Source organism: Spodoptera frugiperda, chromosome 5, assembly GCF_023101765.2.
Source record: "Spodoptera frugiperda isolate SF20-4 chromosome 5, AGI-APGP_CSIRO_Sfru_2.0, whole genome shotgun sequence".
In the NCBI taxonomy this organism is placed as follows: domain Eukaryota; kingdom Metazoa; phylum Arthropoda; class Insecta; order Lepidoptera; family Noctuidae; genus Spodoptera; species Spodoptera frugiperda.
In genome coordinates, this window is record NC_064216.1 from 9,539,695 (window position 1) to 9,557,016 (window position 17,322).

Below are 17,322 nucleotides of genomic sequence, written 5' to 3' on the forward strand. Positions count from 1 at the left end.
CACCCCTAATAGGAGTAAAAGGTCTGCTCTTAGGTATGTTGATAAAACTTTAATTAGAAGTAAATCTTCTAAGGTTCCTGCGTAGGTTAGTTCCTAGAAGTCTCTAAGGTGGTCCATACGGGAGGCTAATGTTATATGCCCATTAAACGGCCGATGGTAAGTAGCAAATTACTAGGCACTGCCTAATAGCAGTCAAGTGTGTGCTTGCATCGCGTTTCTTAAGCACTATATTGGCATTCCTATAACATGTCATGTTTTTTAAATATTTTTTTTTTTTTCGTTGCATTTTGGTGGTTAAATTAATTTAGGAATGGTATGACAGTTCTGTTGAGACTATTAATGCTACCAAAACAATCGTTGTAATACTACGGCCTGACATAAAACTGACGTAAAACAACGTTTGCGTTGTGTTTCGTTGAGTGAGTGAGATTACCGGAGGCCCAATTGCCCCCTTCCCTTCCTAATCTCCGATTCCCCAACAACCCTTAAATTCCTAACCCCTAATCCCTAATTTGTACCGATCTGCGAATATTTCACAACTTCTGTTCTTATTATAATAAAAAAGTACGTTTCATCGAAAATAGCAAAAATCGTTCTCATTAGAACCACACCTTAACTTAACTGCGCAGAAATCAACCATTTATAATTTTGACAAAATAATTGCAATGTAACGACATTTATTCAAATGATTCCAAATCAAATCACAGAAGAAAATGATTTAATAGACCTTATTTCCTCATCCGTAAGGCCGCAATTACCTAACCTCAATGCAATTTCAAAAATAATTAACAAAAAAACAATTACGTCCAATCATTCTATCTAAATCTAGCCAATTGAATGTTACGTATAACTACCCACTTAACCAAGAATAGGTACCTGGTTTACACGCAAACTTAAGAACCTAATTTTACCACGGATTATTTCACCTTTACAAACCCCTATTACAACCGACCAATTTACTTTGACCCCTCATCAAACAGTGCCTCCAAACATTTTTACATAAAACAAAGCTCTACTTACACCAGTCTCTCGTAAGTGGCGGCGTCTCTCAAAGCTACAAATTGAACGGCGCCTGCGCATCTGAAAAGGTAAAGGATCGAGCTAAACGTGTCAGCCGTTGATTATTCCAAATTATTTTCGTCAACTCTGACATTTTGTGGTTGGTGTACACTTTGTCTGGTTGGGGTATATGCTCCATTGGCCTTTAGATAATGGTTAATTATAATTATTAGTCAAAATGTAAACAAGTTGGCATTTTGTACAATGTAGGTGAAGTCAATATTTACTTGAGACACCTAGCTCCTAATTAGAAGACAAGTTAGTGGGTTATTATTCGTGATATTAACTACAGAGGACGTTTTAATCTTAGGAGTTGTCAAAAGCTTACTTTATGTAATTAATGTAAAAGACTATGCAGCTTCAGATAGGACATTATTATCCGCGTGGTCAAAGGCGTAAAAGTAACCAATTCCACTCTTTGGTCAGTGTCAGACTCTTACTGATTAAAAACCATCCATTCCTACTCCTGCTTTTCGAGCTGAAGTCCCGGTAACCCGCTAGGTAGATGCAGTTCCGAAATTATATCACACTTGGTGATCTGTTAAATTTAAATGCGTTTTAGACCAATTTAGTTACCAGCTTGCTTCTAATGTTGTTAGGTACAAAAATATACTGAACGGGAAATCCTGACTCCAGAAAATATTCTTGACACAATTTGCTTAACAGAAGCATTAGAAACTACTACAAAACGAACGGCGTAAACTTCACACACACAAATAAAAATAATACAGAAATACATCTGCATTACATCACGCACAACAGAAGATTAACTGGGAATTTCAAAAATTGATTCATCTGAACAAATACACAAATACTCAGTTTTACTGGCAAAAACTAAAACAGATGTTTCCTATATTCATAATTTACAGCGTTACATATCAATCAGAATTTTAATTGCTAACATCTCATTTGTTAAGGCTAAGCTATATTCTAATGTTAGGCATGCTCAATCTAAGTTTAAGCATGCTAGAAGGAAGTGAGTAATTTCGTATGCTGTTTATTTTAACTCTCTAAAGAAGTACCACAATAATATGTGATCGTGAAGGTGATAGAGTAAAACAATAAGATTGTAGCAAAACAATCTTATAGGAATAAGATTGAATGAAGATATAACAGTTCACTGCTGGACTATGAGTCTCCTCTTCATAAGAGGGTTTGTCATAACCTCCTCTTTTGGCATGTAAGTTGCAGTTTAAAAGGTTCAGGTTTATCAGAGCGCTGATCTCTATCAAAGGCAGTCACGACAGACATTTTAAGTGCAATCATATTAAACTCTTCTAGTATGTTAAAACATAATAAATTCTTAGCTTTTTTCTCCTATCATTAAACGTTATACAAGCATATTATGAACTTACATACAGTTAGTAACTCAACAAGATCTGAAACAAGACGCGACACTCATCAATTCCATTACCATTCATAACCAGTGTAAACATAGTACCGAAGCTTTTAGAACTAGCTACAACACGCAATGGAGTAATAAATAATAATTATTTATAAATAGTTTGTCTATTATTACACAATCCTGCGCATAAGGCAGCTAACATACCAGGCACCTCGTCTAAACGTAATGTATAAACAAACAAAACGCGAACCACACTGTAAAAGCTAACTTATAAACACCTACCAGCATAATCTGTCACTCAAAAAACGCCACATGTTTTTATGTCTGTAGTAATAAGGTTCAAAATTGGGTAAATTGCAAAAATTTGGCAGTAATAAGTAATTTGGCCCGATTTGCAGAATGAGTCGATATCGAGATCTGCCTATTAACGCGAAGAGCTTAGGGCGTGACCACACTGACGTGTTGATTACAAGTTTTGGAACCGAAAAACTTGGTTCCGATTATATCAGGGTTAGCCCGAGGTACTTGGGTGCTAATGAAATAATTTCACATGTAATTTAAGACTGTTTAAGACGTCAAATTTTAAATTGGATGGCCGAGAAGGGATGCTTTAAAATAATAAATTAATCGTTTCTGTGAAAGTGTGTAAGTGACTACGGTTGAAGTAAATGAATTTTGAAGGAGGCGGCGCCTTTTGGTGTCTTTTTTTGGCAAAGTTGGTGTTAAAATTATTGATGGAGTGATATGGGGTGTTGTAAATGATGTGCGCTTCGTTATTATGTCGTGTGATCCTTGTTAATGATTATGGACGACCTCGTTGGTTCCGTGCTCCTGCACGCGTCTTGGGTGCAGTTGATATAGGATACGTGATCTTGAAAGTATACTAAGCTTTTAATTTAGGTTTCTTTTTATTAAGGTCGGGTGTGTTTAGGAGGTAAATCAAAGTCGTACAGACGAAAGTTTGAGAATACACTGACTATATTATAATAATGAAACCTTAACATATAGCTTAAAATTACTACGTTACAATCTACCTTCTTGGTATTAAGAGTGCAAGCTCGAAATCTTATTTTTTACTATGTATACCGACAGTAGGAGTAGTGTCCGCAACTACTAGTTTCACAATTTGCCCACTGCAGCCAGAATTTTCGAGACAGTCTGGAGAAAGTACAGCTGAGGCAATCAGATAATCATTTGAAATTAAATAAAGACGCCATAATTCAGGCTTACGTAGCCTTTTAAGAAGACACTATAGACAATGATTTATCGTATTCTTTTGTTATATTCAACGATAATTTATTTTAATATGGCTTACTTATCATCATGCAAATGGGCGAATAGGCTGACTACTATTAGTTTCTAGACCATACATAATAGGAGCTGCGAATTACTAGCCGTATTTACCAGTTGGCTCAATAAGCAAGAGTAGAAACAGGGTGGTTTTTAGACAGTAAGAGTCTAATACTCCTTCTCGCCTCGCCCAAGCCGGGAGAAGTCAATGGATGATTTTCCCCTCTCAAAAAAGACCATATATAATGGTTTCAGGGTACCTCTATGCCTCAAAATAGAAATACTACACAGCTTGCTTTTATATCAATGTTAGTAGCAAATAAGTTCATGAGTTGCTTGGTCAGCAATCACTGTAACTTCAGTACACATTCAATACAAGAGGTATCAAGTGCATTACTAAGCATTCTAAGGAGATCTTTCTAACCGAAAATAATAGTATATCTTTTCAATATAAACTAGGTATAATGCTACTAATAACTGACCTTGCATACTAAACATTTTTTCATCAAAGAGAGGTCAACTTATAATGGTCTTCGCTATGGTATAGATAAAATCTCGACGTGTTCCATTCTTAGCGAGATATTTCAGGATGATAGTATACAAAATGTATTTTCTGGGAATAGGAAAACCCAGTGACCTAGAAGATACAGGAACACTATTTTATGTGTTGTAGCCCATTGAGGAATGAAAATAGAATATAATAGACTTGGCTGTTTTGTACATTCGAAAGAGAAGTTTTGTGTGTTTAGTGTTTGTAAATTTAAACTCGCTTGTAGCTTTTGATTCAAAATCATGAAATAATGTTTTTGTTTTTTTATTTGCGACTGTCTGATAGACTACTTTTTTATGAGATAAGTCTGCAAAAGACTAAATGAGTTATATGGATCGAAGGTGGTAAGCGACCGAGGCCGCCGTGGACACTCGAAACACCAGAGGCGGTACGAGTTGCTTTTTGGAGGTTAGAAATTGTTGAGGATTTGGGGATCAGGGATACTGGGAAGGAGGTAGGACTCATACGACAAAACACAACGCATGCATTGTTTCACGTCGACGCTCTATGAGGCATGGCTGAAGCATAAATTTCTAAAGCATAACTCTCCCAAACTTAAAACACTTAAGTCTCTCAAAGAGTAAGGCAAAACATTTTATATCGCTACACGTACCTTTGCCTACCCCTTCAGGGATTACAAGAATATTACAAGGCATATAATTGTAAAGGATTTCCGCTGAACACACAAACATGTTCAAACAAGACAAGACATTTTATGACTAATAGGAAAGGTAAGTAATATAATCGTTGAAATACATGCGTTATTAAAAGTAATTAAGATCATAGTATGCAATTAAAATAAGTCGTAGAAATCCTATCTCTTCATTTGCAAAATAAAATATTTTAAACATGGAATGTGCATGTAGTTGTTTTACGACCGATTCATGTAGGTATCTACGAAGTAAGACTATTTTTAAAAAGTAATTTTAATTTAAAGTAGTATAGTACTTAATTTATTGTTATAAAAGTAGCATCTAATACGGTGGTCCTTGGACCAGTAGTGATCTGCAGAAGACAAAATATCCGCAAATAAAAAATAAAATAGAATACACAAGTTTACAGCTCTATCCAATAAATACAAAAGGAGACAATTGATATCAATAGTCAGATTTTATGAGATAAGCCGGTAAACAAGCAGACGGATCACCTCATGGTAAGCAATCGCCGCCACCCATGGACACCCAAAACACCAGAGGCGTTACAAGTGCGTCGCTGGCCTTTTGGGTATTAGGAATTTAAGGGTTGTTAAGGAATCCGAATTGAATTTGACTAGTAGGAAACTAGCCTATTCCAAGTTCAAACTGCAAAAGAAAATGTTATAATTCGTCAAGTCTATTTATTAGTAATACACTCACACTACTGTAGCATCAAACCACAGAATCAATAAAACAGATTTTATTAAATAACATAATTTATTACTCAATACTAAGAGAGATAAAAACAGCAACCACGCGCACAATCCGAAACATTTCATTTAAAACTGACTTAAAAGTTGCGTGCAAAATCAACATACATCAAATTAATCTTTTTCTCATATCTGAATGTCGATGCTCTGAAATTCCTGAACCATTTATATCCAAGTGTGTCTATTAATGTCCTCTGTAGATGTATTTTATTAATAATGTTCTGTACTAAAGCTGGTTTGAATCTCGTGGTTGAATTATTAACGGGGAACTGACAATTAAGTTAAGCTTAGTTTTGGGTAGAGATTTTGGGATGGGTGACCGTTCTTTTTGGCATTTGTATGAGTTCCTTTAATATTTTAAGATGTATGTAATAAAACTATCGTTTCTGGGGGATCTATGAGAGATGCAACAATTTATTTATCGTATAAACGAGCAGACGTATCACCAGATGGTAACCAATCGCCGCTGCCTATGGACACGCGAAACACGAGAGACGTTACAAGTATGTTGCCGGCCTTTTAGGGGTTAGGAATTTAAGGGTTGTTGATGAATCGGGGATTGGGAAGATTGGGGAGGTAAGGGTATTTGGGCCTCCGGGAACTTCACTCACACAACGAAACACAACGCAAGGTAACGTAATTTATCTAAGGAATTTGTCTGTCAACTTATGATGTAGGTACACAATTTTGTACAACACTTTTGCTCAATCATAAATATTAGACAAGGAAGAATGAATTTACAATTTCAATACTACAGATCCGATTGTAACCAAAAATACCCATTCTAATACTTTCAACCTCATTAACTAATATTTTATATAAATCGTACTTCCCATAACCTAGATACTAAGCCGTGAATCATAATGCCGACACACAAGCTTTCAGAAGCCAATTTGTATAAACGATTAGTGCTACACATTGTATAAAGATATATGTGTATAAAGTGTATATACAACACATATCCTTGATTTAGATCGAGTGACGAACTGTCCATTGTCACCGGGCGGTTTATATTTAAACCAGAACACGCTCCTTGCATACTGCGCGCTCTTCTTATTTTTTTTTTCTAGTCTTCGATTAATTAAATGGCACATAGGGAGGATGATTCGAAAACTGATAACGCTAAGTACTTAGGGCTGTAGCTGCTCAAATGTTATTTATGCGTGTGTAATTAAGAGTAAGTAGACTGTTAAGATGTTTTCGTTTGGTCTTCGATAGCCGTCGTAAATTTTATTGGCTGGTATTTAGGTTGGGACGCAATATATTTTAAATTACATTATAAAACGAATTCAAGATACGTTATTATTTCGTATTGTAATAAAATGAATTTTATTATTTATTTAATATCTACGAAATATTTTACAAGCCATATAAACACAATAAAAGGTTATTAATTAAAACAAAATAAACACCGAAAAATTACAACGTCATAAATGCATAAACACGGTAATAAAATTTACAAATATTTCCGTAATCGAAACGATACCGAAACCGCATCCAATGCGTTATTGCTTTAATGAAATTGCTAATAAAATTAACATTTCGTTCGAAGCTCGAAGCTCGAGCCGAGCTTGGCTTTGCAGTTTTTGTTTATTTGATAGTGATGCATCGCTAGCTTTACACTGCACGCGCATGAGCGTTGCAGTCGGTTTGCAGCGCGTACGACATGAGCATCGAAAGCTCACTAGATAACAATCAGTATCGGTATCGAACATAATGTGACCTAGCCTTAATGAACTAAATTAAATTAAATAACAAATATTTTTTTCTATATTTATTTATAAAAAAATGTGAAGTGTTTTTCTTAATTTACAAAATAAATAACAGTGTGTTTTATGTAATTTATTGGCAGAATTATTACGAAAAATGAAGTTTTATTACAACATATATTAATGTAATAAACAGGATATTACGAAATGAAATTCATAGTTTTTTTTTGTTCAGTGTAATAAAAATGCAACCTTCCACTTGCTAGGCGAAGTGCATAATTCATGTTTTTGATTTTGGTTTTATATTCAATCCTATTTTTCACGATCGCATTGAATTTCAAATATGTCTTTATAAACGGTGAATGTTTTTATTTTTGTGGACTATTTCCCGTTGTGTGTCTCGGATGGGTGTTGTGTTTTGAGTCAAAATTTTTGAGCTGCATCGCTACAATCTCGGATATGAGGTAAGTTTTATTTTTTTCTTTTTCTTTTTATAAAACGAAAAATCTACCAATATTGGTTAGATTTATTAGACTAAAAAAAATAAGTTAAAGAAACATTATTGTTAGCAAAATGTGACAGTTCAGTTTTTTATCATTATTTTAAATGTTTAATATTTGTTAGACTTGAAATTCCTGAAATATAATATGTTTAGCTTAAAAATAAGTAGTATGCCTACTTTATTTTGCTAAATATACTTTTCATATTTTCAATTAAAAACATTATTTTATTTCTACATAAATAAAATATGATAAATAAAATTAAAAAGATTTTCCTTTTCGTCACAATTTGTTTTGTTTCTAATAAAATTATTAAAATTTTGAAATAAAACTCAGAGAAATCTATAAAATGTGTTTTTCGGTTAAATAGTTATAAAATAAAATATATTTTATTTGGGATTCGACAATCACATTGTTGCGAAAAGTTGTATTTAATAAATTCTTAAAAACAATACTTAGGAGCAGAACTCATAAATATAAATGATATTGAACAAGCAATAAAATATTATATCTCTATAATAATACAATCGATATTTGTTTGAAATTAATTTTAAAAATGTCGAATCATCCAACAATATTATTGTGATGACGAGAATTATATTTTGTAGTATCACGTATACTAGTGTAATTTTTGTACAAGTTAAAATCAAAATATTTTTTTTCAAATAGACCAAGAAGGCTCATTTGAACGTCAAAGCAAAAATGTCTTTCAGTCGGTCAGTCCTCTAGTGACGCTATTTGCTCGTTCCAAAGTGTAGATTCCTATAGAGACGAACAAGCAAGAATCTCTATAGGTTGCTCTTTTCCAATCAGGTTCACAATACATTCTTTATTACATTATTTCGTTAATTCAATTTGATACGTTATTTACTTACGTGGAAAAATACAGTTGATAAATATAATAATTATAAAATTAATAATTAAACTACTTTTTCTGCCTATCCAGCTATCTTCAGTTCAGTTAGGTTCTCAAATCTGAAACCTAAATTACCTAATAACTCAATTACTCGTATCAAAATCTCATAACATTCTAGAGAATATCAATCAAATGACAATTATAAGTTTTCTTCCGTCCTTACTGTCTAACCTACTTCATACATGAGTGACATATTTTTTTTAAACTATAGGATGCTTCCCATTTTAATCAATTCTTGATCAATTTCGAAATCCCATTTTTGATCGAAAGAGGTCTTTCTTTTGTCAACCGTAGAATTCAATTCCAGATTCCTTATTCTAAACCCTGATACCATTAATTGTCCCAGTATATAGATTGTAGATCGAATGAAAGTACATTACGACCATCATCGCCCGTTTCCGACCAATAAAATAAGTAACAATACTCTTACTCGCGCACTCAGAGTCATTTAATGGTTTCTTAACCCAGTCCTTAGCAATTGTTTTCCATACAAAATCGTTACTAAAGAATAGTTTAAGTTAGCATTAAATGACTCTGAGTGTGGCAGTTACCCTTGTAAACTCCCCTTTACTTAAGACCAACAGCTTCAAGTAGTAACAAGTTACTACCTGTATGACGATAGGCACCTACCTACTGCCACCATTACGGGCTTTATTTGTTTATTAACTTTTGCCCGCAACTGCGTATCTTATTGTAAGAATTTCGGTAAATATTTCTCTTAGAGAACTTATAACCGTGCTTACTTGTACGTACCTTTTTGGAATAGTAGTTTACACCTAATAATGAATTAATAATAAGATCTACATAATATATGATCTACATAATACTACATAATATATACTCCACAAATCGAGATAATAGCACTAAATGTATAAAAAAGAATAATAAATGGACAAAAGCTCTGCTAGTTTTGAGTCACAGAGAGACTCTTCATCAGCGCGAGCAGCGTGCGCAACTGTAGGCTAAGCGACGTCATTGCGTCTAGTAGAGCTGTTCTCCATTAATTTACGTGAGTAAACCATGATTTTCAGTTAGAGAAGGCCTTTGTTAAGCGGGTAAACTTTACATGAAGATAGTTAATGATGGAGATATATGTATATTTGATTAGCTACTTTCGCGCGGTTCCACCCGCTCAGCTCGGCTCCTTTTGGTCATAGCATGATGTTTTATAGCCTATAGCCTTCCTCGGTAAATGCACTAAACATCCAACACAAAAAGATTTTTTCAACTCAGACCAGTAGTTCCTGAGATTGGCGCGTTCAAACAGACTCTTCAGCTTTATAATATCAAGTATAGATACACTTAGAATCTACTCAGATTTGCCATGACAACAATAACATATTACTTGTATTCGACCGTAAAGGTACTGCCAGAGATGTGTTGTGATGTTGTGCAGTAAACGTTTCCAGTTATGTTGATGTTATTCTAGAAAGTAGGTACGACTGATGGGATAGGTACCTGTATGAGGAATTTTCTTTAGGTTTATTACGTTTCGTAAAACTTATTGTGTTTGTGTCTGGGGTTTTATTATCTACAGACAAAAAAAAAGAAGTTAATATAAAATATTTTAAACGGATTTTTTTTTGGGCAGCAAACAGGCTGGACTCTTACTTGCTCTAAATTTCTGTGCCTAATATATTACTGATCTTAACCCTGAGATTAACTTTGGCACTATAATCATTACACTGACACGAAATTCGGGTTCGTTTACAAATATACAATGTCATATACACATGTTTGCACCTGAGAACCAGACCCGAAACAACAATCTGTGAACTACACATAAAGTTGTTAGGTGCGGGAGTCCAAACCGCGACACGTTGCACGGTAGCCAATGCCCAGCCTCCCTACCGTGCCTACTAAAATTACTGAATAAACTTGAGTTAAGTTGTACAAATATAGAAGTAGGGGTAGATGGCGCTCTATATCAACCCAAAATCATAAAAACTGGAGAAACTACAGGACATTCTCAACCTGAAAAATATTTTTGGGAATACAAAAATTCCAGCGTATTTTTGCAACCCTTTAACAAAAATGACCCCATAAAAGGGTGTAATGATCACCCCATGTAACCGAGTACGTATTGACAGCTACATGGTGTAAATATGACAGGACAAATTGGTTACAAGGGCTTCCTAGGATCCGGTTACTACAGGTCAGGGGCCAACGCTAATTCGTTACGTCATGTTGATTGATATAGGTAACACTATTTGTTATAAGACCTTCTACTGCTTATACCATTTTAAGCATCCTATAATGCTTGATCTATAAGTAGTAGTTTCTTTTATTGGATGGTAAGTAAAACAGGTGCCAAATAAAGCCGTATTCAGCTACATCATGAAATTAAGTACTATTTGAAATGTCAAAAATTAAGGTGTTCTATGAATTTTGATTTGATATCGTGAGCTGTAACGTCATATTTTTGCATGCATGAAATATTATTCTTATTTCTCTTAAATTGGAAAAAATACTGAAGTCAAACATTACTTTCTGCTTCTAAATTCTTTTAAGGTTTCTAAACTTTTGATTGCAATATTTTAATTTTTATTGAAGATATTATTCTATTTTATACGTGCCAGTATTCAAAACGTAAACATTCCAAACATCAACCAAAGAATTCCAAACATACCTCCATTCCATTCCATTGCAATAAAAGAAAAAGAGAAAAAAAACTAAACCATCACAACATTACAATTTCAAAACACTCATGAATCGGTTTCCGTACAAATAAATTGAACAAAATATCAACAGTTGGGACTCGGGACCCACAACACTAACATTATTCCGAACAGAGTGGAACAATATTAAATGTTATTTATTTGCAAAGTATTCCAACTCATAGCACGTTCGAGCCCCGTTTAGCTCAAATAACATGAGAATGAACTCAAACAATGGCTATTATATTTGTAAAGCCGTTCAAGTAAAATCTATGTTAAGTATATTTTCAATTTGAAATGTCAATCTCATAATATGTTGCGGATTTATTTGGTTGTTATTGCTAATAAGGAAGACGGGGCATGAAAATTTAAAATCTATTTAGTCCGTCAGTTAGGTAATGAAAAAATATAAGACACGTGTTTTTTATTTTATCGTAAGAAAAAATAGAGGAAAACCTTTTAAAATAATCTACCAGACATGCATTAAAGAAAAAAATTATCATCTACTATCTCTTGCTATGTTTTGTCCTATCCTATTTAGAGTCATACATTTTTGGACTGATCACAATTTTGGATCGACAACTAGGGTTGCCAACTTTTTTTACAAGAAATAAAGTCTATTTAGGTCTGAGAAGGAAAGTAAACAGTATTTTAGAAAAATTAACAGTATTTTATTTTTTTTAAAAAATATGTGTGAGCGTCTAACATTTAACACTGTGTAGTGTTAAGCATTTTGAAAACAGTATTTTGTATACTTTATTATTGTTCAACAGTAAAAAGTATAATTTAGTGAAAAACAGTATAATACTGTTTTTAACAGTATAGTTGGGAACCCTATCTACAACTGATAATTATATTTTGAATTGAAAACTAAGGTACAGTAATCACATATTGTTTAAAATGTTTTTAGAATTTAAATATGCTACATTCTAATTACCAATTTGTAGGCTGTTCTCCTCACACATTTCTTTACATCTTACATCTGTTTCACCTTACATTTTCTTAGTACATACGCACCTAACTAATTTAACTCCAACACGCGTGATCGTAGAACAAACAAAGTCAACCTTTCCGTACCTTCGCTCATTTTCCTGGTAATGAATTGAAACAAACTGTATGATTAAAGGGTCCACACATCCTGATGTTGACACGTTGTTTATACTGTTGATTCAACATGGGGGGATCTTGGGAATTACTCGTTTTGTTATTATTTATAATAGTTTTCCGCTCACGTGGTCAAACCCGTTATAAATTGTACACCTAAACCTTCCTCAGGAATTGCTATTGTTCATTGGGGAAATCTGTACGAAAGATAGTCCTACAGTTTTTGAGTCTGTCACGTTCATACAGACAGATGCGATGTATAGGCTTATGATTGATCTACTTTGATTGGATATGTATACTTTATGATTGGCCTACTTTGATTGCATATATATATACTTTATGATTGGTCTAGTAGTAACTAGTGATACTGCGAAGTAAGTCGGTGTGAGAGTGAGATTACCGGAGGTTCAATTTTCCTGCCCCAACTCTTCTGGTGCTGGTTCTATGAGAGACGTGGACTGCTTTCCATCAGGAGATTCTACTGCTTTTTTGCCCTTCTATAAAAACAGAAATAAATCTGGAAGTAGGTCCAGAATTTAAGCGTATAACCAATGACCACTCAATCAATAAGGCTTAACCAAACTATAACAGAAACATTAATAAAATAAACACTTAAACTGTGGCAAATACTCATGTCAAAGTGACAATTTGATTATTAGTTTTATTAGACATTCAATAAGAGATTTAACGATCAACAATAAATCTACGTGACATATAAACCATGAATTTTAGTGACCATAATAATGGCACGCCATTGATTTGCGATCTACCCCAGATTCAAAATATATGTAGAGATTAGGACAATAGAAAATAGAACGTGAACTCAACTTCGACTGAAAAAAAAACCCATTTCTTATGGAATAAGCCGGTAAACGAGCAGAGCAAGCGGATCACTTGATAGTAAGCAATCGCCGCCGCCCATGGACACTTGCAACTCCAGAGGCGTTGCAAGAACGTTTTGGGGGTTAGGAATTTAAGGGTTGTTGGGGGATCGGGGATTAGGAAGATTAGAAAGGGGAGAATTGGGCCTCCGATAACCTCAATCAGACAATGAAACATAACGCAAGCATTGTCGTCGGTTTTTTGTGTATCACTCCGGTCGAGCCGCACCATTCGTGCCGAAGCATGGCTCTCCCACACTTTTAGTAACATTACACTTAATTAAGTGAAATCCTTTAACTTATCTAATTACGATAATAAAAGGAACTGTTCTACTGACTGTGATAACAAAAATAAATGCAAATCCGAACTGTATATTAACAGGAAAATCATAAATACTTTATAGTTTTCGAAGCACTTGTAACGACAATTATTCTGAAATGGAGTTCGCAAGTTAACTTTCCTCAAATTATCCAGTAGCATACCATATTTAGATACTACACTTCAAGTTATACAAAACCAGTACAAACTGACCGTCGAATGTTTGAAGAAATCATACAAAGCGAGACCAAGATTAAATGGTTTTAGACAACTTGATCTGCACCCAGTGAACATTCCAGGCAGTTATACCTAGACCCATCAAAATACCTAGTTTATTACCCGTAATTTAGGGAAATTAGATATTTATGTTACGTCGTTAAGGTTTAAAATTGCTTGGTGTTTTCTTTGTGGAGGTTTAACAAACCGAGGTGTCTATTTATCTTCGAAGGTGTAGGCAGATGAATTTGTTATGATTTCCAATTCTGCGCTGTTATGGGCCTTTCAAACTGTTTATTTGTCGTTTGTAAGTTATGATGGAGGAAGTATATGTATAGATTGAGTTACCACGAGGGTTTAGTTTTCAGTTAGGTATTAATTTAGTCGATTTTTTTAAATTTCGTTGTTTACTAATAGCATCGCCTTCTATTGCTTCTGGGTTTGTAATTTTCGGTTAACTTTAGCCGATTTTTGAAAATGTTAGACGTATATTAATCACGCTCTGTTACTTTGGGCTGTTATCTGCCCAAAGTTTAAGTAGTATTAAAAATGTTATTGAATGTAACTCATTACATTGTTTAAATTGGGATTTATCTTTAAATTATCGTTACTGTTAACGATGGAGTTTCTTGCTGACGCGCGTATTCTTCTCCATTCGACATTACACTACAAGCACCTAGCTTCACAGACAGATAGACTGGTAGACTATTATTTTTTTATTTATTAGTTTACGTTTCAAAAGTACCTGCTTATGGTTTAATTGAAATAAATGCTTTGACTTTGACTTTGATAAACAATAACGCTGATTTCGTAAATATAAAATATGCTAGATAACCGATCTGGAATTCATGGGGACGTTTTGTTGCTGCTATGACGATGATGAGGACCAATTTAATATCTTCAATAGACATAACATAAAAACTATTTCCAGTCACAACACGTCATTTCACAAACACTTAAAACCATTTATTTTGTTCAACAACCAAAAAATAAAGGTGTCAAAGTTTGTGATGCATAAATCACTAACCAATCACAGATGTTACTGCCGAATGCGATGCGTATAATTCAATCGTGTCACTTGCACAAGACAGATATTTGCTAAAATGTTTAAAGTGACTGTATGACTGGACTATATGCATTTACATTTTGTTCTTGAATGGGTTAGTGACGAGATTTGTTACTATGCTCAATTCCATATTGCGCGCAATCATAATAATATTATCAGTTTTGATATTGGAGAAAATTTGAAAATTGCTTTTTCCTCTTTTATAATGGTGCAGTAATTGTAGTGCCTTGTCACGGGCTGTTGTTTATGATTGATTTTTAATCTTCATTCAATAATGATTCTTATATTCTAGAACATAAAGAATTGAGTATTTAATATTGTGTTTTTCGGCTTACTCACGTAACTTTCTTTGACGAGGAACTCGACTAGTCTCACATTCATGAGCAGCATTCCGCGACCTACGATTGAGTATTGAGAATAAGGATTCTCACTTAGGATAGCAGTAATGCTATTCTTTGCTTTGCTATGCTATTCCTTGCAGTTTAACGTACGACCCCTCTTGTAGCAGGCGAACTAAATTATTGTCGATTTACTTTAAAAATGCATTCTACAAGCACTAAAGATAATGACAATCTTCCAAAGAACATCAAAACAAATACTTATACATATTGAGTTTCCCAATAACAAAACAGTATCCACTAAACCGAAATGTCACTTTTCTACATACTACATAGTAATTTAACAAACGATACTTAATTGCTTCCTCATTCCCATACGTGCCGTGTCTTAGGCACAGTTTGCCCCGTAAATCTATCATCATTGGACAGCCCTGCCAACTTTTCTAATCATTTCTACGTCATTGTCAAGTTATTTAACGACTGTTTCTTTGATTTCTCTTACTGTGCTTTCAGTGTCTGTTATATCGTGTTGTATTTAATGGTCATACATTGCGTTATAGTGGGGGAAAAGGTTTTCATTCATTATTCTTTACCCATAACATCTATTGCAATCCTAATTTGTTTTTTTTTCTTACAATTATTGTGAATGAGTTTGTGTATATGTTTGTTATTCTATCGCGTCACAATGAGGTAACAGGGATAGATTAATCTAAACTAAATTCCATGGAAATATTCAACATAATTATTAGCTATTTCAATATAATCATTAACACAGAAATTGCACTTACCATCGAGGCAGTCCATTGTTGATTCATCACCACTGTGTTCCATATACATGACATATTAATTTTTTTTTTAATTAAAACAAAATTTTCGCTCCAAAATCCAACTCTTTACAGAAGAAAACATATTTTATGCATACTTTCCCCACCTTGTTCTACCTTTTTCTACCAGCAAAAGTTGCTGACATTCTGCTGTACTAACTACTGTTATCTAGGAGCACGGTAGTGCCCCCACCAAGTCGAGCATTTTATCTCTCCGCATATTTTCACTACACAAACTATTCATATTATGCGCTACCATGTCCAGAGATGAATCTTACATATTGTACACATAAAATTTATTATAATATGTGCCAATGTGTTTATATTAACGGGAGTTTTAAACTTTTCTGCCAGTAGCAATAATAATTACATATTATGAGTGAATTCTCTTATAGTAAATAATAGTTTTTACTATGTACTTGACATCAGTCTTGACATCATCTAGTTATATTAGAAAAAGTTTATCTTTTTAAAACACCAGCCGACCTGTGTCTCCTCTGGTGTTGCGGGTGTCCATGGGCGGCGCTGATCGCTTACCATCAGGTGGGGCCCGTCTGTTCGTTTGCTCACTATTCCATAAAAAAGCTATTTACATTTTAGTTCTAATTCGGAACTATGTTCAGGACTTTCTTGGTATGATTAAGAGGAACATGTGTAGTAAGTAGGTGAATGAACTTTCCAGTCAACTTGGTTCTAAAATTTGGTACATAGAATTTTGCATGACATAGGTACATTGGTATAGTTTCAGACTAATGATTAGGTCCTGGAAAAGGACGTTCATTACACTTTTTTTTAACATTTACTTAACCAAAATAGCAGATAATTCTTCCTAAAAGTACTCATCTTCGATCAATTCATCACCAACGACATTCAGGGCCGAGCTTTTACTAAAGAAGACAAACTCCAACGCCTCTAATTCATTACTCTTGCATTAAAAAAAACACAAGTTACAAGTGAACCAGTAAAAAGCTGTCGAATCTATAAATACAATCAGTCTGCCCGGCCGTCTGTCTGCCACTGTTTTGTATTTCTGTCTGTCTGTATTTTGATATATTTTACTTTATGCAGGCGAATTCAGAAACGTCTCCTGTGTATAAATAAACCCAAGGTTTGAAACGACTTAGTTCCTACTCAATGGTTGTT

The 17,322-nt window shown here is 34.0% G+C and overlaps 1 protein-coding gene across 5 annotated transcripts in view; it reads left to right on the plus strand.

Moving 5' to 3' along the window:
• Positions 1-7,271: 7,271 nt before the first annotated feature.
• LOC118271791 (protein NDNF-like) overlaps positions 7,272-17,322 on the plus strand; it is a 48,204-nt gene continuing 38,153 nt past the window's right edge. For all 5 annotated transcript variants that reach the window (XM_050693636.1, XM_050693638.1, XM_050693637.1 and 2 more), the window contains exon 1: positions 7,272-7,822. In XM_050693636.1, coding sequence (XP_050549593.1) covers positions 7,641-7,822 — 182 coding nt within the window. In that variant the 5' untranslated portion in view covers positions 7,272-7,640. The remainder of the gene's footprint in view (positions 7,823-17,322) is intronic.